Raw genomic sequence first — 25,831 nt, forward strand, 5'->3', positions numbered from 1 at the left:
ATTTTTTCCCTTTACAAACAGCTGTAGAATAGCCTGTGGTTTTGTAGCAAAGCGATGAGACAATGCAGCTACATGAAAATAAAAACTGAACAAAAAGCCTCAAAAAGGGCGAGCAGGAAAAAGTTTGGTGGGGTAGAATAATAATAACAATAATGATAATAATCATGGAAATACCACCCGGCTCCTCTGGTTACACCTTGATAACACACTCATATTGTCCCTTGTTCATTCCAGCGCTCTCATGCAAACACACTGGACACACAGGCCGCCCTGCACTTCCTGTTAGCGAACCACAAGCCCCCACATCTGCACCCCACTGAGTGCACTCTGGTAGCTTTCTGAGAATAAAAACTGTTATCTTGTGTGGTGGGATGTTCCACGTTGGTGCAGAGCGACAAAAAGCTGCTTCACCGTACTTTTGGCAATTGTGGCACATTTAGCAGAGTAGCATTAAGCGTGGAAAGACACAAAACTAGTGTAGTATGTTATCTTTTCTTGGTTTTGAGTACAGGAGATGTTTTCCAGTTAGCTGTTTCATCAGTCAGTTTTATTGAGAGAGAAGCATTGTTGCAGTCACTGAGGTCAGTCTAGCAGGGCTGCAGGGGCGTGACGGGCCCGTCCTGTACGTGAGGAGGGAGGCTCGACTCGGCCCTGGACGTGGCGTTTGAGCGTTTTGTGTTTGGCTCTGCTCGAAGCGCCAGGGCGGCGTTGGTGGCCGGACACCCGTCTGGGGCGTAGCTGGGCGTCCAGTAGTAGTGTCTCCTCAGACCGTGGAAGGTCTCCGCCAGATACACCCTGCCGTCCACCTCGTACACACACACATCGGTGTGCTGAGGAGGCAGCCGGCCGCTGGCCATCAGCTCTCTGAAGGCCTGCAGGGAAGGAGAGAGGGAGAGACCATGAGAGGAGGGGAAGCTTTCTTTCATTTCATTTCATTTGTGGTCAGAGCAGCAGCAAAGTAATGGGAGTTGTTGCTAAATCAAGGGTGTGTGTGTGTGTGTGTGTGTGTGTGTGTGTCTTGCCTGACACACGGGCTCTTCCAGGTGGTTTCCCCAGATGTAGATGTGGGTCAGAGTGCTGGTCCCCTTCACAGCCTGAGCCAGAGACACCAGACCCTCCATCCTGATGTTGTTACTGGTGACGGACAGCCTGACGGGGACAGACAGACGTTCCACATGTTTGTCTGGTCAGACGTGTGAGCTCAGCCAGCATGAGAACGTGCTTGTTTATTGAGACTGGGACGTCAACATGACCGATAAATCTTGACCCTGACTAATAACCCCCATGTTATAATTAAAAAGAGAAAAAGTAAAACTAACACTGACACTAATACAAACTTTTAAAAAAAACAAATAATTTACAAACCATAAAAACTAAACTGAAACAAGCAAAGCCACTCTGGAAACTAAACTGAAGTGAAAACAAAAATTAAAACTGAAATAAAAAATAAAATGAAAATGAAGAAAATAAAATAATTCTGGAACGGTGAGCTGCTGCTGTTAAAAACATCAGAAACAGACGTGAACAAGCGCAGACAGATGATTAAAACACAAATCCAAGACGATAAACTGACCACATTAATATAAAACACACACACACACACACACACACACATTGTCCAGCATACACATCTCCACAACAGGTCACATGGTGTGTGTGTGTGTGTGTGTGTGTGTGTGTGTGACTAACGCTCTCAGGCCGCAGTCTGGCCAAGCGACGGCCTCGCTCAGGTACACGGCGCCGTCGTCTTCAATCCGATTGGATGACAGGTCTAAAATCTCCAAGGTGGGGTTCCGCCTCAGCACCTGGACGAGATGCTGCACGCCATCACGAGTCACACGGTTACTGCAGAGCAACAACAACACACAGGTACGGTCACTCTGCTGGTATGTGACTGCAGTAGAAGCAGAAGTACTGTTCCTCTGCTGGTATGTGACTGCAGTAGAAGTAGAAGTACTGTTCCTCTGCTGGTATTTGACTGCAGTAGAAGTAGAAGTACTGTTCCTCTGCTGGTATTTGACTGCAGTAGCAGTAGAAGTACTGTTCCTCTGCTGGTATGTGACTGCAGTAGAAGTAGAAGTACTGTTCCTCTGCTGGTATGTGACTGCAGTAGAAGTAGAAGTAGTGCAGTAAAAATCTCCTGCAGTAAAAGTCCAAAGTGTCTCATGTCAAATGTCCTGGCAGTAAAAAGTGACTGAGCTCCTTTTTCCAAACAGTAACTGAGTTAGCTGGGATCTTTTCCATGCAGTTAGAAAAGGAGGAGAGAACACGCTGCACACTACATGCTTTTAAAGGGGCATTACACTAAAACTGAAGTGGGGACCCTGTAGACTCACACTTATGCCACATTTTTTGCCAGTGGAGTCTAAATGGTCCTCGCTGCAGTTTTTCATGGTGTCGCTTTTATTGTGAGATTTGGAAAATGACAAAAAGTAGAACCAAACAAAGCAGAAGCAGGTTCCTCTTCTCATCTTTGCCGACTGAGCCTTTTATTGTGAAAGGTTCCACTGTCTGTCGTTGATCGTTTGTTCTCTGTGATGGATCTGATTTAAAATGTAGTGAAGGACAAAACTCAAGCTAAAATGGACTGAAGTAAAAGTGACTTAAAAGTGACTTAACCCTATAAAGCCATTTGTATCATATATGATACACATTTTCAATTCCGTTTTTCGTTTTCAGTTTAATCAATACTTGACCAAAATACGGTTGTATACCTTTGAACACTTCCCCTGTTCACCCTGGACCATACCATTGGCACTTCAAGTACATATCATATATCATACACCAGAAAGGTCGTGTAATAACATATTTTTTGAAAATTTTTTTTTATATATAGGCCTATTTTGCTACAGGACTAAATAAAGGGTTCAATTTCCAAAAAAATTGGAATTTTCTGCCGATTCTTTCATAGTTCAGGCTTTATAGGGTTAAGTACAAGTACAAAAAAGCTACTCAATTACAGTAAAAAGAGTAAATGTAATTAGTTACTTCCACTTTAGCCTGCCTGCATGTGTATAAATTATTCTCCCAGCTTTCCCTAACTTACTGCAAAGCCTTTCAGAATAAAACAGCTCCTCTTGAGAAGGGGACAGACATTGGCAGCTCCAGAGTCTGGCTGCTGGATGTTTTTTTTTTTTTTTTTTTTTTTTTTTTTTTACCAGCGCAGGTCGAGGTAGCGCAGGCTGTGATTGGCCCACAGGCCCTCAGCCAGCCTCTCCACGCCGGTGTCGGTGAGGCCCGTCTTCCCCAGGTGGAGCTCCGTCAGCGTCCCGTTCACCGCCAGCGTCCCGGACCAGTGCACCGCCCACTCCTCCTGCCAGAGAGCAGAGCCGCACCTGTCAGCTCACCTCTACGGGCTGTCACTTAAATACCAGATACTGGCCAGTCAGTGTCGTCCACCTCTGATGATGAGGATGATGATGATGATGATGATGATGATGATGATGGAGGCTCTGGTCTGACCACAGCCACATAAAAACTGTCTGGAAAACCTGTGATGGAGCTGCATTTTCTGTTTCTAGCCTGGCTTATTTTAACATTTAACGGTAACACTTAGAGGTGCAATATGTAGTTTTGAGAAACACACTTTAAAATCAGAGAAGTAAAAAAAAAAAAAAAAAATCAAATAGTATATAAATAAATATATCACTGTTTATGGAAACAAACACAAGGGAAAACAGCTCTGTTGTTTACATGAGCAGGGCCCACAGTTTTTTCTTTACCTACATGTTTACTATTCAAAAAGCATCTTGTAGGCTTCTGTTTAGTTTTTTGTGCACCAGGCAAATTTCTTTTTTTTCTTGTGATTTGTTCAATTTATTTAAAAAAAAAAAAAAAAAGCAAGTATAGTTGGAGGCTCTGCCAATGTTAAAAAGAAAAATACTGGTCAAAACTCCATACTGCACCTTTAAAAGTGGTATTTTCTCTGCAGGGAGTCACTCTACCCCGAAGAGCTGGGAACATTAACAGGATTTCATTTGTCTGGTTTTCAGTGAAGGGTTTCAGAATAACAATCTGATCACAAAAATTACAATATGTATTAGTGCTCTGTCAGATGTCTGCAAAATCTAAAAACTGTAGCTACAGTGGGGCAGCCGATGCCACAGTGCGCCGGGTTAATTATGTGTATACATGTGTTTTCAGCCTGTTTGATGGTTTAATTTAACATGAGGTGCACTGGCAAAGTGTTGTGTACTTATAATTTGTCAGTGGATCAATAGTGGCTCTTCAAATGCATAAAAATAAAGAATAAAGAAGACGGAAACTAGAGATTGGTACAGAAACTGAAGAAATGACAGCTGAATTTTCCTCAGTTTTGTAAGTAAAATACATTCTGTGTGTGTGTGTGTATGTGTGTGTGTGCACCTGGTGGCTGAACAGCAGGGGTCTGCTGATGTTGACTGAGCGCAGCGTCCTGTTGCTGCTCAGCACGATGGCGAAGGCGATGACGCTCTGGGTGGCCTGCAGCGAAACACATCAACATGTCAGCGAGGAGCCGGCTTCTGATTGGACGACGGCTGGGGGAAATCTGGGTGATGATGAGGAGCGAAAGAAACACGCACTCTCTCCTCTTTCATCGGCCGCTGCTGACGTGCCTTTGAGCCAAGCGCGAGTTTTCATACTCAGAAAATAAAGAAATAATAAAATTAAAAGTCACTAATGGCAATAAAAGAAAAGAAACAGACAGAGAAAATACAGCAGGAATATGACGTGTGTGTGTGTGTGTGTGTTTTTGTAATGGTGTGTTTCAACCATCTCCTCTACAGCAGTTTAGCAGCACCACATGTTGCTGCATTTTTACTTTTTTTCTGCTTCATTATTAATTTGCACCAACAAAAAATGCAAGAACATGAGAGTAAAATAGGAGTTATGAGATTATTATTTTAATCAGTAACTAACAATGAATTACAGTCACTGAAAGCCAAAGTCAAAAATCACAGCAAAAATGTCCCATTCATTTGGCGGCTGGGTAATTTCACACACTTCACACACACATACACACACACACGGCCTGGAAAGCATCCCATTTATTTTCCCTACATTTCCTGACTCTGTAGATCAGTATGAGCACCGGGTTTAATGACAAACAATACCTGTGTGTACAGCAGTGTGTATCTCTTGGGTTCAGTGTGTGTGTGTGTGTGTGTGTGTGTGTGTGTTTTTTACCAGGTCGCAGTCGGCCAGGTCCAGCTCCTGCAGTGTGTTGTTTATCTGCAGCATGCTGGCCAGGTGCATCGCTCCTCTGTTTCCTATTTTATTACCAGTCAGCCTCAGAGAGAGCAGTGCGCTGTTTCTCTGCAGAGAGAGAAACCATGACTGTCTGACATGCAGAGAATAGAACATATTCCTCTGTGTGTGTGTGTGTGTGTGTGTGTGTGTGTGTGTGTGTGTGTGTGTGTGTGTGTGTGTGTGTGCGTGATGAACCTGCAGACTCTTGGCGAGGGCTTCGGCTCCTTCTGTTTGGATGTCGTTGCCCATCAGATCCAGAGAGCACAGCGTTGAATTTTCCTGCTCAGTAAAACAGACAGTAAACACAACATGGCAAACACTGCAGGCCTGCACAATTCATCGTAAATAATAAAACTGAATCATAAACAATAATAAATAACAATCACAATATTAAGTTTAGCGATTTCAAAATTGCTGACATTTTTAATGACAGGAGAAAACGTTGAAGAGGAACCGCCCTGACGGTGCAAATCTACTCGTCTGGAGACAATCATTTATTTTTCCTTCGGTCAAAATAATTTCAGCAGCTGTTGTTTGTTGTTTCAGGTCAATTTTAATGTCTAATGATGCTCCAAGTGTAGTTTCAGAAGCTTTTCCTCCCTGACAAGAACAGCTTTGGGAAGAAACACTGTTTACATGTAAATTTATGGCATGAAAATGGAAAAATTTCAAAATGTTTTGAATGTCAGTGGCAGTGATCGACTGTTGACGGCCTCAGTACAAAAATACTGGTATTGATATGGGCCTTAAACATCCCATATGTGCCCAGCCTGACTGCCAGCCCCCCAGCAAGGTGTGTGTGTACCTGTAAGAGGCCGGCGAGGTGTGTGTGTGTGTACCTGTTAGAGGCCGGCGAGGCGAGTGTGTACCTGTAAGAGGCCGGCAAGGTGTGTGTGTGCCTGTAAGAGGTCAGCCAGGTGTGTGTGTACCTGTAAGAGGTCAGCCAGGTGTGTTTCTACCTGTAAGAGGTTGGTGAGGTGTGTGTGTACCTGTAAGAGGTCAGCCAGGTGTGTGTGTACCTGTAAGAGGTCAGCCAGGTGTGTGTGTGTGTATCTGTACGAGGTCGGCCAGGTGTGTGTGTGTGTACCTGTAAGAGGTCAGCCATGTGTGTTTCTACCTGTAAGAGGTTGGTGAGGTGTGTGTTTACCTGTAAGAGGTTGGCCAGGTGTGTGTTTACCTGTAAGAGGTCGGCCAGGTGTGTGTTTACCTGTAAGAGGTCGGCCAGGTGTGTATGTTTACCTGTAAGAGGTCAGCTAGGTGTGTGTGTGTACCTGTAAGAGGTCAGCCAGGTGTGTGTGTGTGTACCTGTACGAGGTCGGCCAGGTGTGTGTGTGTGTACCTGTAAGAGGTCAGCCATGTGTGTTTCTACCTGTAAGAGGTTGGTGAGGTGTGTGTGTACCTGTAAGAGGTCGGTGAGGTGTGTGTGTACCTGTAAGAGGTCGGTGAGGTGTGTGTTTACCTGTAAGAGGTTGGCCAGGTGTGTGTACCTGTAAGAGGTCGGCCAGGTGTGTGTGTGTACCTGTAAGAGGTCGGTGAGGTGTGTGTTTACCTGTAAGAGGTTGGCCAGGTGTGTGTTTACCTGTAAGAGGTCGGCCAGGTGTGTATGTTTACCTGTAAGAGGTCAGCTAGGTGTGTGTGTGTACCTGTAAGAGGTCGGCCAGGTGTGTGTGTGTACCTGTAAGAGGTCGGCCAGGTGTGTGTGTATCTGTAAGAGGTCGGCGAGGTGTGTGTGTGTGTGTACCTATAAGAGATCAGCCAGGTGTGTGTTTACCTGTAAGAGGTCAGCCAGGTGTGTGTGTGTACCTGTAAGAGGTCGGTGAGGTGTGTGTTTACCTGTAAGAGGTTGGCCAGGTGTGTGTGTGTACCTGTAAGAGGTGGGCCAGGTGTGTGTGTGTACCTGTAAGAGGTGGGCCAGGTGTGTGTGTGTACCTGTAAGAGGTGGGCCAGGTGTGCGGCGCCCTCGTCTGTGATGTTGTTGTACCTGACATCGAGCCCTGCCAACACAACAACAGACGATCATCACAACAGGAACTGAGGCAGGAGGTTCGGCTGAATTTCAACTGAAGATTATAAACAGATTTTTCAGAAGATGAATCCAAATCAGTCAAGCAGATGTTGGAGGAGACACATCTGCTCATATTTGGCAATGCCCATATTTAGATAACTTTTGGAAATCACTTTTTTTTTTTTTATCACTGTGGATGAAGTATGGAAGGAGCTGGTTATTATGAGTCACCACAGTGCCTGTTGTTGTTTTCCTCCTGCTCTGATTAATAATCAGCCGGCTGATCAGCCACAGAGGAGCTTTAATATTCATGAACATTTGTCGATGGCACTTTACAGCCAACGCGGAAGGCATTTTTCAAAAAGCAAAAGCAGAAATCGTGTTGAAAAGTGTTTTAACTTTTAATATGTGGACATGGTGCACGGGCAGCTGGTGTCTGAGGACAAAATCGGGCGATCCAGACTAAAACCCGGTCAGTAACATGATTGGGAAAGAGCAGAGACCACTGGGATGCATGTTATATGGAATGCAGGTGAAACAAAAAGCCGGATAAATTGTGTCTGATTTTGTTGAAGAGTTCATCAAACTGCCCTCCGGAGGCGCTATAGAGCCACTGCAGCAACCAAGAACATTTACAAAAAGTCTTTCACACCAAATGCAGTGGATCCATGTCTGTTGCTGCTGTCTGCACTCTGCACGTTGTCTTTTTATTTATTAATGTATGTATTGTGATTTACTGAGATGAGTTTTAACCAACCTGTGAAGCTGAAGGCAATGCAGATTATCTTAAATTATCTTATCAATGATTCTATTATTTGTCCTTTAATTGATGACAGACCCTCTGATAGCGATTCCTGGGATGAAACCGGATATAATTCACAGAAGGAGGAGGATGTATCTCTTACAAATATTATTAACAGCAGCAGGATTTGTTCTTGTAGAAAGCTATGTTTAGTTTTATTTTGATATGATTGTGTCTTTTATGTTGTTATTATTATTATTTAGTGACCTGGCTGCTCACCTGTCACTCTCCTGCTGCCCTGCAGAGTTTTGGACAGAGCGTGAACGTCGCTGTCGCTCAGCCTCTGGACCCGCCTCAGCCGGCTGTTCCCCGTGAGCTTCAAGGTCACATTTCTGTCACACACACACACACACACACACACACATAAACGTGGAGTTTACCTAATTAAATGGCCAGTCAAAAGACAAACACTGCCTTCATGTGCATTATCTAAGCTCCTGATTCTGATGCTGTAAATACCAATTGCGGTGCATTCAAGTGCTCCTGGTGGGAAAAAACAGAATGGACCTTGTAATTTGAGTGTTTTTGTCATCATTAATGGTGACTTGAAATTAAAGCTGCAGATGGAAATTGTGAAATGTGAATCAGGAATATAGCTGACATTTTAATTCATGTATTCACCAAAAGACGTATCCGCAAAAGAAATAGAATGTACAACAGTAATAATCATTTTTACACACTTATGCCAAACCGTGACATGTAATAACAAAATAGGCCTACATGCCTTTCACCATCATCAGTCAACAGTAACATTAGACCACGGTGTCAAATTTATTGAGATTTTGTCTGATGAGGTTCACGCTGAGGAGTTTTGTTGTTTTGTGTGACTTTACAGGTGAGGAGGCGTTAGTGTGTCAGACTAAACTATTACTGCTTTCACCTGAGCTCCCTGGACTCATTAGTTTAGAAAATTCCCACCCTGCTTGTTCCTATTTTGCACTTAGCTGGGGCGTTCAGGTGCACATGTTCTCCAGCACCTGGAGGCAGCATTCCCTCTAGCACCTGAAGGCGGCATTAGCTCCGGCACATTTCCACACACTGGGACTTCATCCTAAACTTTAATAATTTAACTTTAAGCGTTTCAGATAAGAAAACACTCACTTGGTGTCCGTCGCCTCCTGCAAAACGTCTAAAACATACGGATTGACCGGAAGCTGCTGCTGTTCGCACACAGCGCCGTAAACCTCCGACAGACCCTCAGCGGACATGGTGATGAAGGAGTTTTCCGTTGCTGCGGCAACCAGATGACAACAACAAGCACGGGGATTTTTCCTAGGATGGCGAAGTCACGATCTCATTGACCTAGATTCAGTCTGTACAGCCTTTTTCCAAATCTTAGCCATAACCGATTTATGCCTGACCATAACCGTAACCAATAAGCAAAACAAACAAACAAACAAACAAACACAGAAGTAAACAAAAACAACAACGCTCGTCAACTTCGCTATCCTAGGAAAAAAAAAAAAAGCCAACCACATGTAGTTTATTTTTGTAGTAACTTAGAATTATTTTAGATAATATTATAGATTTATGTTGGTGTCTGATCAAAGCCAACATGTAGCTGAAAATATTCTAAATTTAATGAATATGAATATAAATATGAGATAATATGTACACATAAAGCAAGATAAAAAAAAAAAATACAAAATAAAAAAAGCAAATAAATTAATACATAAATAAATAAAGGCAAAGAAGTCAAAGGATAGGATTTTTATTGGATCATACTTACACTAGTGTACAATATAAAAAATAATTAAAAGGGAAATAATAAAATGGAAATCCGAAGGGGGAAAACCTTTTTTTTTTTTTTTTTTTTAAATAAAATGAGTATATTCAGACGTTTTGATCTATAATGCAATAACACAACATCTGAAATTTTCACTGGTGGTAAAAAAAAGAAGACAGAGAAGAAAACATTTTATTTCCATTTTTGTATTTATTTTATTTGACTGCCAGAATTGTGTTTTTTTTTCCTTTAACAGAGGTGAACCTTCATTTGGTTTTATTTCTAGTACAAGTGATGCAGCTACTTGTCTAAAATATAAAAGGGAAGGGAGCTACTGACAGCTACTTTCAAGTTGAAAGCATGACAGCATTAACAACTTTATGCACTTTTTTTTTTTTTTTTTTTTTTTTTTTTAATTTTAGCAGAAGTCATTCCGATAAGAGACCTTTTAAAAATACACATCATTTACAGAAACAAAAAGCCTGGAAAGCGTGAACATGGCTATTGATTAGTTGTTAATAAAACCACCGTCACAGGTCAAACATGGATCAAACAAAAACATTATAAAAAAAAAAAAACAACAAAAAACAAACAAACCTGATGCATCACCTCTTACTAAAACAATACCAGACAAAATCATTCGGGGTAACTGAGGAAGGATATTTCACCCAGGGCCATCTCTCCCAGTCTTTGCAGTTCACATTTGAATAATAAATAAAAAAAAATATATAATGCAGGGGTTTGTTTGTTGCTACTTTTTGTATTTATTTAACGGTTCAGTGTCACCAGAGCGGCAGCAGGCAGAGACAGAAGAGACAGCAGAGTGAAATGACAACCGGCACTTTGGCGGAAAACCAGCTAAGACTCAGATTTCCTTCTCTTTTGTAAAAATATTAAACTGGTAAAAAAAAAAAAAAAAAAAAAAAAAAAAAAAAAAAAAAAATCTTAATGGTAACCTCAGGAAAGCACCAGCCACTGTGGGCCGTGGATGAAAAATAAAGTTCATTTCCTGAACTGGAGCGAGTGAGCGAGCTCAGATTAAGTCTCTGGTTGACTTGAATGATGTTACACATATTTTTGCATTTTAGCTATAGAGCCGTTACATGGAGTGTAAGCAGGTAGTGGTTCAGTGTTTCGGTTAATAAAAAACACACAGCCGCTGATGAACTTTGTGTAACTCAGCCGATGGAAGACCCTGCAGGAAAAGCTTCAGATCGGCTCGGGACATTTGTCAGATTAGATTAACGGTGTTGCGTTGTCCACAAGGTGCTGAAAAATCCGCATGAGTCGCTCCACAACACTGGATTTCAATCTCTCCATTCACCTCCGTAGAAAAAACAGCTTCCAAAATAACACTTTCAGCACATTAACAAACAAAAACAAAGCAGTTTATGACAATACAAAAAACAACAAGTCCCAGTACCCATTTTTGTGTAATTACAATTATTTGTCAAAGAACTATTAGGGTCATTTCTTCCGAGCGTAAGGTTACTACACGGCCGTTTCCTGCAGACACATCCTGCCAGATCTACTTTCCAGTTCAAATAGCAAAACCACAAAAAAGAGACTCACAAAATGGGTACCGGGACATGTTTTTTTATACTGAAATAATCTGCTTTATTTGCATGTTTATGTGGTAAAAGTGGTATTTTTGGGAGCTGTTTTGCTGCCCAAGTGAATGTGGGTGAGATATAAATACATTACTGTGGATTAGCAGCCCAAGGAGCAACTAATAAGCACATTTCACCACCAGGTGGACTCATATGGAACTGGACAAGCCAACGCTGTCAATTCTGCCTTGAATAATATGGAAGGATGGCAGCCTGTTACAGTCGTGTTGTGTGTGTGATCTCACCTGATCCATCTGACTCTGACAGATTATCAGTCGGGCCGCTGCCGTGACGGATCAGGTGTGATCGGACAGAACACGAGTGTGAAAGGTTGTGAAAACGCGACACTGACCACAAGCTGGGATGGAAACGTTTTCAGTGTGCTCGGTTTCTGCCTCAGATCTACACCCGCTGAAGGATGTGTGAATTCTTATGATCCTTTCAAATCAATCAGAGGGAGCCATTCCTTCTCCTCACCCATGCAACAGAGAGTAAAAGCAATTACGTGAAATCTTCTGGAAAATTCATGAAGTGTTGACCACCACTGCTCTCAGTCGCTCTTTTAATTTTCAAACTCTTGTCATAAAATCAACGATCAGCACCAAAGACTCAATGATTTCTGGCTTTCAAAACAAACTTTTCAGCCCCAAAAACAAAACCTATTTTCGGAACAGGTGTTGGTGTGTTCCTACCAACTGCGCGTGCGTAGGAATTTACTGGATCCTGATGGAGGCTTGTGTGTTAAAACAGTGAGAATGTTCTACTAAAGGTGAAGTTTTGACAACGGAGAAGGAGGCGGGGGATGAAGCTCGGGCCTCACTGCTGCGGCGGGTTGTGCTCGCCGTCGTCCACCGTCCTGATGATGACGATCTGCTGCAGGCTCTGCTGGGGCGAGGGCGGCCGCAGCTGCTCCACCAGGGCGTGCAGGGTGTCCGAGTTGATGGTGGACTCCTGGTCGGGCTCAAAGGTCACCTGGCTGGGGCCGGTGATGGCGGCGTCGGCGGGCTCCGTCTTGAAGGCCTGGACGGCGACGGCGGTGGTGGTGACGGTGGGCGGGGCTGTGATTTTGGGGCTGGGCGTGGCCGGGTTCGGGTTGTGGGGCTCCGCTTCAGACACAGACACCAGGGCTTTGCCGGCCTGAGCAAACTTACTCTGGACAAGCAAATTTGCTGGACTGCTCGACGCCAGGAGGACGACTGTGTACACATAAACACACACACACACACACACACGCACACACACACACAAACACCAAGTTATCAAACAGGAAGGAAATGTGCTGCCCAAATGATCTACAGAAATAATAAGAGCCGCTAAACAAAAATAGTTAAACAAAACAGATTTTGGTCAATCTAACACACACACACACACACACACACACACACACACACACACACACACACACACACACACACACGCTCACAAATGTAAGTTACCTGTGCTGATGTCATGATAAATAACTGGTTTCTACGATCAATTAGTTTCCCAAACTTTTCCCATTACTAGAACTGTATACCAAATTTGCATGACTGTATTTCTGTGATGTATGAATAAAGCAGCTGTGACAGTTTGTTTGATGCTGCATGTCAGTGCAAAGCAAAGAGAACAACTGAACCAAGCGGAGACGATGCACGATAAGCTCAGTTTAGTAAGAATACAAATGTCTTCATGCATGGAATGAAAGATTTTTTTTTTTTTTTTTAAAGTGGAACATTGGAATTGAGTTTTGAACAGAGTTGACTGATAAACCTGAATGTTGCATTTAGATTTTGATGGGTCAGATCTGAAAGCGCTCTGTGTGTAAAAGGCCATGAGACTAATGTGTGGCCAGGAGATAAATTTCAATAAAATAAACAATAAAAAATGTCAGGTTTTATCGAGGCTCTGGCTGCTGCGGCTCCGGTGTGGATCGGGTTCAAAGTATCAGGTCTGGCTCAAACTCTATCTGAGAGTTTTGCCATAAATGGACAAAAAAAAGAACAAAGTAAAATCTTACTCTTTATTGTATATACTTCTGCATCTATTCTATTCTATTTAACTTTATTTTATGTTTCTATTGATGCTGCTGTAACATGGGAATTTCCCAGTTTGGGATAAATAAAGTAAATCTATCTATCTATCTATCTATCTATCTATCTATCTATCTATCTATCTAAAATGAAGCATGGCCACAGCTGCTCAAATACACACACACACACTCAACATACACACACACACACACTCACCAGCCCTGGCTCTCTCCTTGTGCTGTCGCAGCTCGTCGGCGTGGGCCTTCTCCTGGTGTTTCATCATGTTCTTCACGCTGGCGAACCTGTTGCCGCACAGCAGGCACTGCACGCCCGGGTTCCCCTCTGCAACGAAACACCAGCCGTGAGAAAACGGCACGCCGCCGGGCTGCACGCTCACCTCAGTAACACGACATGTGAAGGACATCACATCACATCTTAGCGCTGTGCGGCGTGATGATTTATGTCACGGCAGGAGACAGAAATGTCTGTTACTGGACATGTCAGCTATCATTTCTGTGTTTTTTTTCTTTTAGGGCAGCATTTTAAGTCAGTAAGTTGGAGCTCCTAGTTGTCTTTGAATGCACCATTACTACACATGGGCTTGATGTCACTTCCAAATAAAAAGGAGAGAGGAAAAAGTCCCTTCCATTTGTAATTTATTCATGGAATTATCAAAAATTAGTCATGACGCTTGCGGTTATTTTGTATGCACAATTTACTCATCACATTTACAGAAAACAGACTATTTTGCGATATATCGTGATGATGTATGTCGTGACAAAAGATTTGGTGCAGATCGCACAGCCCTATCACATCTGCATGTTCTCTGATGACTGTGTTGACTGCTCTTGGTGTTATTTTCCATTTACATCGGCCTTCAGGGTGTGGCGCCTTTTACTGTAAATTAGCACAATACAAAAGTCACTGGACATCCTTTAAGTTCTTATTATCGCTGAGTGACCGGGCATTCAGGGAAAACCGGCTCACGACTGAAAAGGTCAACAAGCTCCTCGGGCCAAGAAAAATGTTGGCCGCGGCTCGGCTCTTCATGCCAGGTCTCTGGCCGGCAGCCACTTCCACACTTTGTGCCTCGACCAACGTGGCTTTGTTTTATGAACAGCTCTGCCTGAAAGCTGCAAGCACTAAAAACTTTCCAGGCCTCTACAGTTTTTAAAACTGCTTCTTAGTTACGTTAGCCTCCCGACTTGCATCATCTCTTGCTTTCAAAAACATCAGCATAACCAAATACCTGTCCTGAGAACACTCTGGGAAAACAAATAGATCTGTTGTACAATGTTATTATCATCCCTCTGCTGTATAAAAATCAAAAAAGTGAGAATACATCCAACCAGTCAGCTTTTACTGTCATTTCCTCACCTGCTGTGTACCTATGTCAGCTTCCACTTATTTTTTAGAGAGGGTGATATTTTTATGTATTTATTGATAGCTAATGTTGTTGCTTTACATGAAATAGTAATTTATTACACTGATCAGTACTGGAAAAAATATTTAATTACTGTAATTCATTTCCAACTAACACTGAGCGCACTGTGTGTGTGTGTGTGTGTGTGTGTGTGTGTGTGTTTTTAACTCACCTGGGTGCAGCCTGCGTATGTGCTTCTTCAGCTCAGAAGATGTAGCGTAACTTGCATCACAATGAGAACATTTGTATGGCGTCTCGCCTGAAACACAGGACATTTACACATATTAACAAAAGATTTTAATAAATGAACCCACACAATTCATAAAAAAAATTAAAACACACAGCAAAGGCATATTCAGAATATATTCAAATTTGCTTCATAAAGGGCAACATGAATCAGCAAAAAGGAGGTAACGTTTGGTTTTCTGGCTGTCTGGAGCTGTGCACACAGCGATCCCTGCGGGAACTAGTGTGAGTGAAATCTCTCACCTGTGTGTTTGCGAGCGTGTGTGATGAGAGAGGAGGACACAGAGAAGGACATGCCGCACAGATCGCACTGGTACGGTTTCTCCCCCGTGTGGCGTCGCTTGTGATAGGTCAGCGTGCTGGACTGCGCAAACGCCTGACCGCACACGTCACACACGTACGGTTTCTCCCCGCTGTGCAGTCTGTAATAAACACACACACACACACACACACAGAAGAAAGATAATCAGAGTTGTCAAGTCCACCACGACATGAAGGAAACGCTTCATTTATTGAGGGATCCCAAAATAATCAAGCCTTTTAAAACTCATCATGCTTCTAAAATACTCAGAAGACTTGAATGCCAATCTCCAAGCAATTATGTCTGTGGGTGTAAACAACTTGTGTTTTTCTAAGACACACATCAGCACACACAATCAAAAACCCTTTTAACAGTCCATGTCCAAAACAAATATTTAAAGAATCGGTCAATAATTGTAGCTTCAGGAGCAAGAAGTTCTCTACGGATGCAGCTGCAGATGCCTAAAGATGACAAATCCACAGCGCCCAGACTTAGACCAAAGGGCACGATAAGACTCCGACACGCACCTGACGTGTATCTTGAAGTTGGACGAAGTGGCGAACTTGAGGCCGCAGCGTTCGCAGGTGTACGGTTTCTCCTCTCCGTGGTACATCCTGCAGTGAGCCACCAGCTGGCACTTCTGAGCAAAACACTTCTCACAATGTGCGCAGGCAAATGGCTTCTCTCCTGAGCACACACACACACACACACACACACACACACACACACAGAGGGAGAGAGAGAGAGAGAAATGCAACAGTATGAGTGACTCAAACTGAGGAAGAACACAAGCTTTCTGCTCTGATTGCCAGCCTCACCGTCGCTGTCACTCTGTGTCTCGATCACACACTCACTACACACAAACTACACACTGAGCAATCCTTCTACAGTACTTCTCTAAAAAAAAAGAAAAAAAAAGAAAAAAAAAAGACAGGTGGTAGACTAGGCAATCCCCAATACACAAAATATTCATTCAGTCGCCCAAGCCTAATGACCAACTAAGATTATTTAAAAAAACGCAGCAAACCATATAAATTCCTGAGATTCCTTTAAAGAGCTGCTAAAACACTGAATACTTTATTCAGTCTGGTGTCGGTGTGTTTTTGTGTCCTTTGACAGTTCAAATGCTTCAGAGGTTTTCCCTCCTGGACAAGCACAACATTCTGAGAATAAGTCAGAAAACTGGCATGAAAAGAGAAAAAAACAATTAAGTTACTGAATTAATTTGGAGGCAAGAACGCCCTCTTAGCTATCGCTGCTCTGATGAATGTCCCTAGGATCATTTGTTCCCACAAATCCACTCAGTAACTAGCTCACCTGTGTGTATGCGCAGGTGTGTTTTCAGCTGTGTCCCCTGTCTGAAGGATTTGGAACAGAAGATGCATTTGAATGGCTTCAGTCCCTTGTGGATTTTCAGGTGTCGGCGCAGGCTGCTCGACTCCTTGAACAGTTTGTTGCACTCGCTGCACGACAGCGACTTATCAGACTGGCTCCCCTCCTCCCCGTCCTCCTCCCCCTCCTCACCCTCCTTGTCCTCTCCCTCCTCGTTCTCCCCTTCCACCTCGTCATCCAGGGTGCTCGCCGGCGGTCGCCCCCTCCCTCTACCTCTCCCTCTCCCCCGGCCCCGGCCCCTCCCCCGTCCGCCGCTGAGTCGTGCTCTCTTGGCGGGAGAACTTTCCAGCATTGGGCTCCAGTCTGCCGACATGTCTCCGTCTTCCCTCACACTTGTGTCAGAATCCCCCAGTGAGAGATCTTCAGCTCTACTTTCTGCTGCTGCTCCTCCTCCTCCTCCTCTCCCTCGGCCCCTTCCCCTCCCGCGGCCCCTGCCTCTGCCTCGCCCCCGGCCCCTGGGCGTCCCTTCAGAGGTGCTGCTGGACGCCGCCTGCTCACCGCTGATGCGCTTCGGCGGCCTGCCTCTCTTCCTGCCCGTTCCTCTGGCGGCGCTCCTCGCCGTGGCAGGGGTGTAATCCTCATCACTTTTGTCTTCCCCTTCACGCTCTCCGTCTTTCTCCGTCTCGTCTTCCCCCTCCTGGTTCGGCTTTCTCTTCCTCCTCCAGGCCTGCAGCCCCTCCCCCGGCGTGGACGCCATAGAGAGCGGTGTGAATTCTGCTGTGGTGCTGGGGCTGATGGCAGAGGTGGGACTCTGCGGGAAGGAGGGCTGGTGAAACCGGGCGAGGAGGCCGATTCTTCCCCTGCCTCTGACTGGGACGTCCCAGCCATCTCTGTGAAACTGGGGTTTTCCTCCAGATACTGCATGGCCTCAGACATTCCCAGGAACACAGCGGCTCTGCGCACAGCTGCCAGCCTGATACTGAAACCACAAACACGGATTTACATTAACATCCTCCAAAAACTAACTTGTCATGTAATTCAGTCAGCAGCCAGAAGTAAAACAAACAAACAAACAAACTAAAAAAAAGCTCTCATAGTACTGTAACTGTGTGTTTACACTGTAAATAACACGATCAAGTCTCCCCAAATCTATTCACAGAGCTGAGTCATCAGGGAAACTTGACCTACATGTGGACAGTCAACAAGCTTCACATGGTCCAGTCAAATTTCCAGGTTTTGTTTCTCTACAACTATTTTGTTTGCCTGAACAATGTATCGACTGACAGGAAGTGGATTAAAATCATTCACATCTAAGCCTATTCAGTAACTGTTATAGCCTAGCATTCATAATTTATTCATAATAAATTCAGATACTTTAAGACTTTTTAAGGACCTGCAGACTCCCTGGATGAGATCTGACTGGTAAAACTGAGTTTCTGCAGGAGTCATAACAGAGCAACCCATTAAGCAAGCTGCAAACAGAAACTATATGTAGCATGTGTTAGCTATTTAACCTTATTTCGGTGGTGTAATACCCCAACCTGGCTACATGTTTACCTGCTGAGGCTCATCTGCCCCGTGTAGACAAACTCCAGCAGCTTCTCCAGTGCGTATCGGCTGACTTTGTCGGGGTCCAAGGTCGTGACCTCTTGACCGTTGTCAGCCTGGGATGCAAAGTAATTGCTGAATGCGGCCAGAATGTTGCGATGAGCTCTGAACTCCACATCCCTCACCGCTATGGTTATGTCGCAGAGGAAGTCCATCTCCCGCTGCTGGTGGAGACGCTGCAGGAGCAGCTTTCCATGATTCGTCACGTGGGCCATCACTGCTGCAGGTCTACACTGAGGAGACAGTTAGGTACAATACAATTAAACAGAATGCAGGCATCAGACGGGTCAATATAATGCTTTTAAAGACAAACTTAACATTCAAGGTCACTTTCACACCAGCTGTGTTAAGCCCAGTTGAATCAAACCCTGGTGTGTTTACCTTCTTGGCGCGGTTCATGTAGGGACGTCACCCTAACTGAACCCTCACAGAAACATTAAAACCAGAAGCCGCCTGAAAGAGCTTATCTCAGGCCTGTTCAAAGCCAACTCTGGAGCGGTTTGTATGAAATGAGAAAAACGCTGCCCCCTGTGGGCTGAGAACGGAGTTTATAACCTGCAGTTTATATACCTGCTTGTTCTACCTTATCTTATGTTATGAAGTCATGAAATCAAGACTCTGCTGTAGTATCTCCAGCTTTCTACGTTGATACCGGGAAGCTAACGGCAGCATGACACACCAGTATCAAACATTTTGTTTCATTAATGTTCCCAAACTCCAAATTTAAGTCTTTCAAAGTCTTTTCAAGGATGTTCAGATAACCTGTTAAAGTTTGCAGAGGGAGTGGGACCCATTTGCTGTGGCCCTAAACTGACTGAACATGGCTGACACTTGGACCAGATAATTAAATTTACCAGTAAACTACACCAACCCCAACTACTCACATCTGCATTATGAATCGGTAGATATGATGACAAATCATAGAGGTTGACAATTAATCAGTTTGGCTGATTAATCTGTGCTGACAAGACGATAAGAAGTTTTAAAAACTATTAGTATCGGGGGAACTCGGCTCTGATAGTGGCCGATGGCTGTCAGGTAGCAACTAAAATTATTAACCATAACCCTCTACAAAAATTATGCTGTCCTTAGGTAAGGGGGACATGAATAAATAACTTAGATGCTTCACATATCAGTAAGACATGAATCAACTAATAGTTTAGATGCTGCAAACAATAATGAAACAATCTTGTATAGTAATTGACTTAATTCTGCCAAAAGTCCAAAACACCACAGTAAAATGATTCCCGCTGTAAAGCTCAACACTGCAGAGAAACTCTGTTTCCTCCATCACAACATCAGGCTGCTCAACTAGAAATACTGACTTGGAGGGGAAAAAACTGCTCCAAAAATAAAATATAAAAAGAGCTCCCACCCATTGAGTTATTTTACATACTATTTTTTTTTTTTTTTTACAGTTCAGTTAGTTTTATGTTCAATTCCAGGTTTATTTATTAATTATTTAGAGTTTGATGTTTAGTGGGCGAGATTTATGTATTTATATATTTATTTATGTTTTCTTTATACTTTCACTGAGATGATCACTTCAACAGTTTTGCATTGTCTAACAAAGTCAAGTTAATTCCTGAAAGGGTCATTATATTATCCAGAGATTAATCGGCTACCGACTTTTTCCTGCCTCAAACTATTGTTATTACAGCGGCCTTTAAAAATCCATTATTGGTCGACCTCTAATAGAAAAGTAGAACCTTCCTGGTACTCTGAATGGATTTAAGTTTAAACTGATGTTACTCACCTCCACAAATGGAAATCCAATATCAGAGCTGGACAGAAAGAACAGAACAAAAATGTTACAAATGAATTTACATCATGTAAAAAAAATGACCTTACAAATACAAACAATTAGTCATCACTGGTTAAGTTTCATAAGCAGAATGTCAGTGGAGGACTGAACCATATATCGTTATCATATCATTATCGAGATATGAGCATGTGAGTCATTAATAGCTCAAAAAGCAACTATATGGACGATATCAACTTCAGGGTTAAGGCTATCCTCACAGTGACAGGTCTGTTCTGATCAATAAAATACTCTGTGAATTCACTGCATTTTCTACATCCAGTTGGTATTATTATTATTATTATTATGATCTTAAAGAGAGCTCAATTTTCACTGTTGTTACACTTAAAATACTGTTGAAGCTTTGTTTCGAAGCAGCAGCTGCAGCAAAAAGTTTGATTTTAATTTTTTTTTTAATGTAATGCAGTCTAAGACAGTGATTGGTCTGTCCTGATCAATAAAATACTTTGTGAAGTATCTGAATTTTCTACATCCAGTTAGTATTATTGTTTTTTTTTGTTTTTTTTAAGAAGAGAGCTCAATTTTCAGTTGTTACACTTAAAACATTGTTAAAGCATTGTGTCAAAACAGAGACTGCAGTAAAGTTTGATTTTTACTTATTTATTTTTTTATTTTAACACATCCTAAGACGATGATTTATCTATTATCTATAAGTAACTGCATTTTCTACATGCATTTGGTATTATTATGCTGTTTTACATTGTTTATGCTTAATTTTCACTGTTCCTGCACTTATAATTGTGATCTTATAGTCACATCGTATATTGTATCAGTATCAGGATACTTTGCATAATTTTAAAACCAGTCTTAAAACCCATTTTTACTCATTGGCTTTTAACCCAGCATGAGACGTCGCTCTGTTTTATTTGTTCTATTGTTTATATTCCTTTTTACTGTTTTATAACTTTTACTGTTTTGTTGTTTTATGATCATTTATGCACATTGATTTTAAATTCCAGCATCAGACCTGGCTCTGTTTTAATTTGTTTGATTGTTTTTAATTCTTTCTATTGTTTTATTGCTCTGTTTTAATTTGTTTGATTGTTTTTATTCTTTCTACTTTGCTCTCTGTTTTGCTGTTTTATTTTCATTTTTGTACAGCACTTTGTTTCAGCTGTGGTTGTTTTTAAAGTGCTATATAAATAAAGCTGAGTTGAGTTGAGTTGAGAATTATCAAGCTATGAAATTTTGTCCATATCGTGCAGCCCTATTCACCTCCACAGATGGAAATGCATTATCAGAGCGTAGAATGAAAGCATAAAAAATACTGAATATTGCTGATATCACCATCAAAAAAAAAAAAAAAAAAAAAGATCTCAGTTATTATCATTACCCCTCACTAGTTCAGTTTAACAGCAGGGTTGCCAAGTCCGCGTTTTTTCCGCCAAATTGGGCTACTTTTTAAGTGTTGCCGCGGGTAACAAATTTTGTCCGTGGGTTGGGCTTGGGCAGACATGAATAAAGATTCATATTTTGAATGACCAATGTTTATACCCAAATCCTGTCAAACTGACTGCGGGCCAGATCAGCATATAAACTATCCACATATGCCAATGCTGTGTGAGGCCACTCAGCACATGACCAATCACATCATCAGCACCACTCAGCTGAAGTAAGGTATCCCATATCATATTTTAAGTTCTGATATACTCTAAATTAAATAGGTGAAAGAACTATTTCGGGAAATTGCCTTTAATGTTTATGGTGTTATTTTATAGATATTATAGTGCATTTTGCAATTATAGCAATGCTGTTGGACTTTAAAAGCAACACATATGGATTTTTATGGGCATATTTTGAGTTCTGGTATTGGGCTGATTTTTGGGCCCTTTTTATACCAGGTTGGGCGGGTTTGGGGCTGGTTTTGAGTTGCTGTTTGGCTGCTTTTGTCTCACACTGGACTGGAGGGGAAGGGGTGATTCCATGAGGCTGGATCAAGTCTGACAGTTCCTGAATTCCCAGTACCGGGCGTCAGGTTCTGTCGACGGTCTTGGTCTCATGGTTTCACACTAACTCTGAACCTCGGTCGGAGCGTGTGTTCCTCAGGTTAGGTTATTTTCCACTGCTCTTTAACTGTTATTACTTCTGTTGAAATTGTTCATATTCCTATCTTTTTATAATCCTTGTTCATAGTGTCTATATTGCTTACTGCTATTTATCATGTGTATACTGTATATTTCTTCTAAATTTGCACACTGACCTACCTCTATGCACATTTTATACACCCATGCACACGTTTTTTTCTGTTTTTTTTTTTTTTTGTTGCACATTGCTTTTTGCACACTGGGTTGTACTTAGGTTATTCTGTTGTACTCAGATCTTATTCTGTTATACTTAGATCTTATTCTGTATTTCTATTTTTTTTTTATTTACTTAATTTGTAATCTAGTTAGTTAGTTAGTTAGATACTTTATTCATCCCGAAGGAAATTCACAGTTTCCAGCAGTATCCACAGAGTACAAGATTAAGTAAATCAAAATAAAGAATAAGTAAATCAAAAATAAAGAATAAAGATGACCCTCGAGATCTAAAGATCTAAGTACCAATGTGCAAAAAAACAATGTGCAAAAAACCAATAAAACCAGTGTGCATCGATGTATACAATGTATTTACAGTATAAACAGATGATAAATAAATAAATAGCGCCCAAATGATAAATAGATGATAAAAAGCCAATAAAACCAATAAAACCAGTGTGCATCGATGTATCTGTGGATACTGCTGAAGAAAATGTGAATTTCCTGCGGGATGAATAAAGTATCTACCTACCTACCTACCACAGACCTGGCAACCCTGTTTAACAGTGTCATGTAGGTTCACAGCTGAATTAACACACACGTAAAGAACAACACAATGGGGCGTAAACGAGGGCAACCCGCTGCACTTAAAGCCTTAATGTTTAAGTGAATATTTTCTCATTAGTTGTATTTAATTTAATTTAAATTTAAATTTCTCCTGATCAGCAGATGCACGAGCGGCTGAGATGCTGCAGATTTTGAAAATAAAAGCTCGCGCCTGTTTCCTCCGCAGGCCCGGCTGAGTGGGTAACCGTCCGCCTGCTAACTATTTAGCCACTACATTTAGCGTGTTTTACCGCACACACACGGGGGTTTTAACATTACAAGAGCTGGAAAACGGTGCCGCAGTGGTCCGGCAGCAAAGTGAGCGGCTAACTCACGAAGCTAAGCCCAAATTATTTTCCGAAGTCGGCCGTAAAGAGCGCGCAAAACATTGAGCTCTTATTTCGAAGGTTCGACGAGGTTTTTTCGCCCCTGTCGGCGTCGACCCTTAAGTTCACACAACGCGGAAAAAACAAGCGGCTGTTCTCGCCAAACGGGTGCGTTAACTCACATTCGGCCGTGGCGAATTATCGATGCAAACGCGTTTATTTAGATCCGCCGCGGTGGTTTAATAAAAGCAGAAAAGTACCTTGGAATATCCGCCTCAAGCAGCCATGATCCAGTGACGTCAGGGCCCCAGGTTGATATCGCGAGAATTCGTTGTTGTTAAAGTGACAGTACACTCAAAATAGTGTTTTCAAGGATTCAAGCCCTGCGTTCCAAATCGCATACTTATACTTGTTACTTTTAGTATGTACTGCAGCTGCCCTTACAAAGTATGTAGTTTAGTATGTACTGGGACATACTAATTCTTTTTTTCCCTACTAAATAATATAGTAGTATGAGTATTGGAACGCAGGGAAGGATTCAAGGATTCAAGGAACTTTATTGTCATACCAGTTCACACTTACATGCTAGTGGTACGAAATTAGCACTCAGGTCCCGGTATAAGCCCCCCCCCCCCCCCCCCCCCAAAAAAAACCCGAAAAAAAGACCAGAAAAAGAAGTGTAAATATAAGTGTAAATATAGAATATAAGATATATAAGATATATAACAGTATATATATATATATATATATATATATATATATATATATATATATATGTGTATATATATATATATATATATATAGGTATAAACAGTATATATAAACAGTATGTGTGGATATAAACAGTATGTAAACTATAACAGTATATGTAAATAAATGTAAACAGCATGTATAAATGTAAATAAAAATATAAATAGTATATATATAATAAGTATAAATAAACAGCCTATATATAAGTAAGAGGAAGTAGTATATGTATAATAAATAATAAATATAATATATATATAAGCAGTAAATATAAAAATATAGAGAAAAATATAATATAGACAGTGTAGTATAGAATGGACCAAGCCACAGAACCTGATGCCCGGGACTGGGATTCATGGAACTGTTGGACTTGGTCAGTGCAGAATTAGCTTAGTGCTAGACACGCATGTTAGTAATATTGCACTTATGGTGGAAAGTGATTTGTGCAGGAGAAGGGAGAGAGAGAGAATGAGATGGGAGACTACAGATGGGAGACATCACTGTGGTTCTGTGATGATGATGGTGATGATGACGATGATAACAACAACAACAACAACGATAAGGATGGATGAGGCTGAGGAAAGATAAAAGCCCTCAGGTTCATGCAAAGACTAGTAACCCGTAGAATTAATGTAACATTTTAAAATGCCCGTGATGAACTCCTGAGGCATTTCCAAGTCACATTCTTTTGAGAATTTAGTGGCATTCGTCATTCCGTACCACATTATGATGAGATGGGCTGCCCTCCCCTTTGAAACTTCATCGTCTGCCTTAAAAACAACTTAAGTAGACACTAATGTATTTACTGACTCCCTCCCATGTAAGTGCATCACACGTGCACACAAAATATATTCAGCATGACTTATAGCTTTCTTTTGAATAGCCTCGCTGCACATTTCAATATGCTGAACGCACAAATTTCCACCGTATCTATCTATCTATCTATCTATCTATCTATCTATCTATCTATCTATCTATCTATCTATCTATCTATCCATGAGAGATTTGGGTGAAAAATGAAATGCACCTTAATTGAACTTTTTTCCTCATGATTTTACCCCCCAAAAATGTATGTATATACAAGGATACAAGGATACAAGGAGGTTTATTGGTCATTATACAACAGGTTGTATAATGAAATTAAAATGTGGTTCCCTCTTGATTGATTAATTGATTGTATAAAAAAATTAAATTATTAAACATGGAGGAGTGCAGATGGTGCATTTAGTAGTCTCACAGCCTGAGGAAAGAAGCATTTTGACAATGACAGGCTTTATTTGTGTGTAAATAATGTATATAAAATGACTGTTTATTCGTTTTAGGGTCTCAATTGAACATTTAGGCCTGGGTGGGAGACAAATTGACTGAAGAGTTTGTAATAAAAAAAAATAAATATCCATTTTGGCAGAAGACCACCAAAAACAATATTTCCAAAATACATAGAATCCAGGATATATACGTGTTGCTCAGTAAACAGCATGGTTTATTTAGTTTAGTTTTGTTTATGAGATTACCTGTTTCTTTTTTATCATGCTGGATGGAAACTCACCGCAGCTCCTGTCCTCTTTGGTTCGGCTCTGCCTCTGTCTGAACACTAGATGGCAGCACCTGCCCACTCCAGTCAGTGGCACAGCTCCACCCAGCAAACATTAGATTTAATGAGCTGTATTTAATTATGCTTAGTTCAACTCTCTTTCCCAAATTGTGTGTGTGTGTGTGTCAGTATTTTATCACCTGCTCATGATTTTTTTTTAAACCTCTGCCCAGCTCACTTTATTCCACCCCAGATGAAACCTTTATCG

At 41.8% G+C, this 25,831-nt stretch overlaps 2 protein-coding genes across 2 annotated transcripts; both read right to left on the bottom strand.

Annotated features, from left to right (window-relative positions):
- Positions 1-587: 587 nt before the first annotated feature.
- Positions 588-9,244, bottom strand: lrrc34 (leucine rich repeat containing 34). The gene is made up of 10 exons (XM_030079925.1): positions 9,138-9,244; positions 8,256-8,368; positions 7,159-7,223; positions 5,425-5,508; positions 5,167-5,295; positions 4,366-4,461; positions 3,159-3,313; positions 1,690-1,845; positions 1,023-1,149; positions 588-872 (listed from the first exon to the last, which is right to left on the bottom strand). The coding sequence occupies exons 1-10, from the start codon at positions 9,242-9,244 to the stop codon at positions 588-590; spliced, it is 1,317 nt and encodes a 438-aa protein (XP_029935785.1).
- Positions 9,245-10,035: 791 nt separating this feature from the next.
- Positions 10,036-23,642, bottom strand: mynn (myoneurin). Its single transcript, XM_030079648.1, has 10 exons — positions 23,543-23,642; positions 20,048-20,075; positions 18,241-18,524; positions 17,499-17,662; positions 16,669-17,460; positions 15,879-16,038; positions 15,294-15,472; positions 14,977-15,063; positions 13,598-13,723; positions 10,036-12,568 (listed from the first exon to the last, which is right to left on the bottom strand). The coding sequence occupies exons 3-10, from the start codon at positions 18,504-18,506 to the stop codon at positions 12,189-12,191; spliced, it is 2,154 nt and encodes a 717-aa protein (XP_029935508.1). The 5' UTR covers positions 18,507-18,524; positions 20,048-20,075; positions 23,543-23,642; the 3' UTR covers positions 10,036-12,188.
- Between the last annotated feature and the right edge of the window lie 2,189 nt (positions 23,643-25,831).

This window comes from Myripristis murdjan, chromosome 20, assembly GCF_902150065.1.
Source record: "Myripristis murdjan chromosome 20, fMyrMur1.1, whole genome shotgun sequence".
In the NCBI taxonomy this organism is placed as follows: Eukaryota; Metazoa; Chordata; class Actinopteri; order Holocentriformes; family Holocentridae; genus Myripristis; species Myripristis murdjan.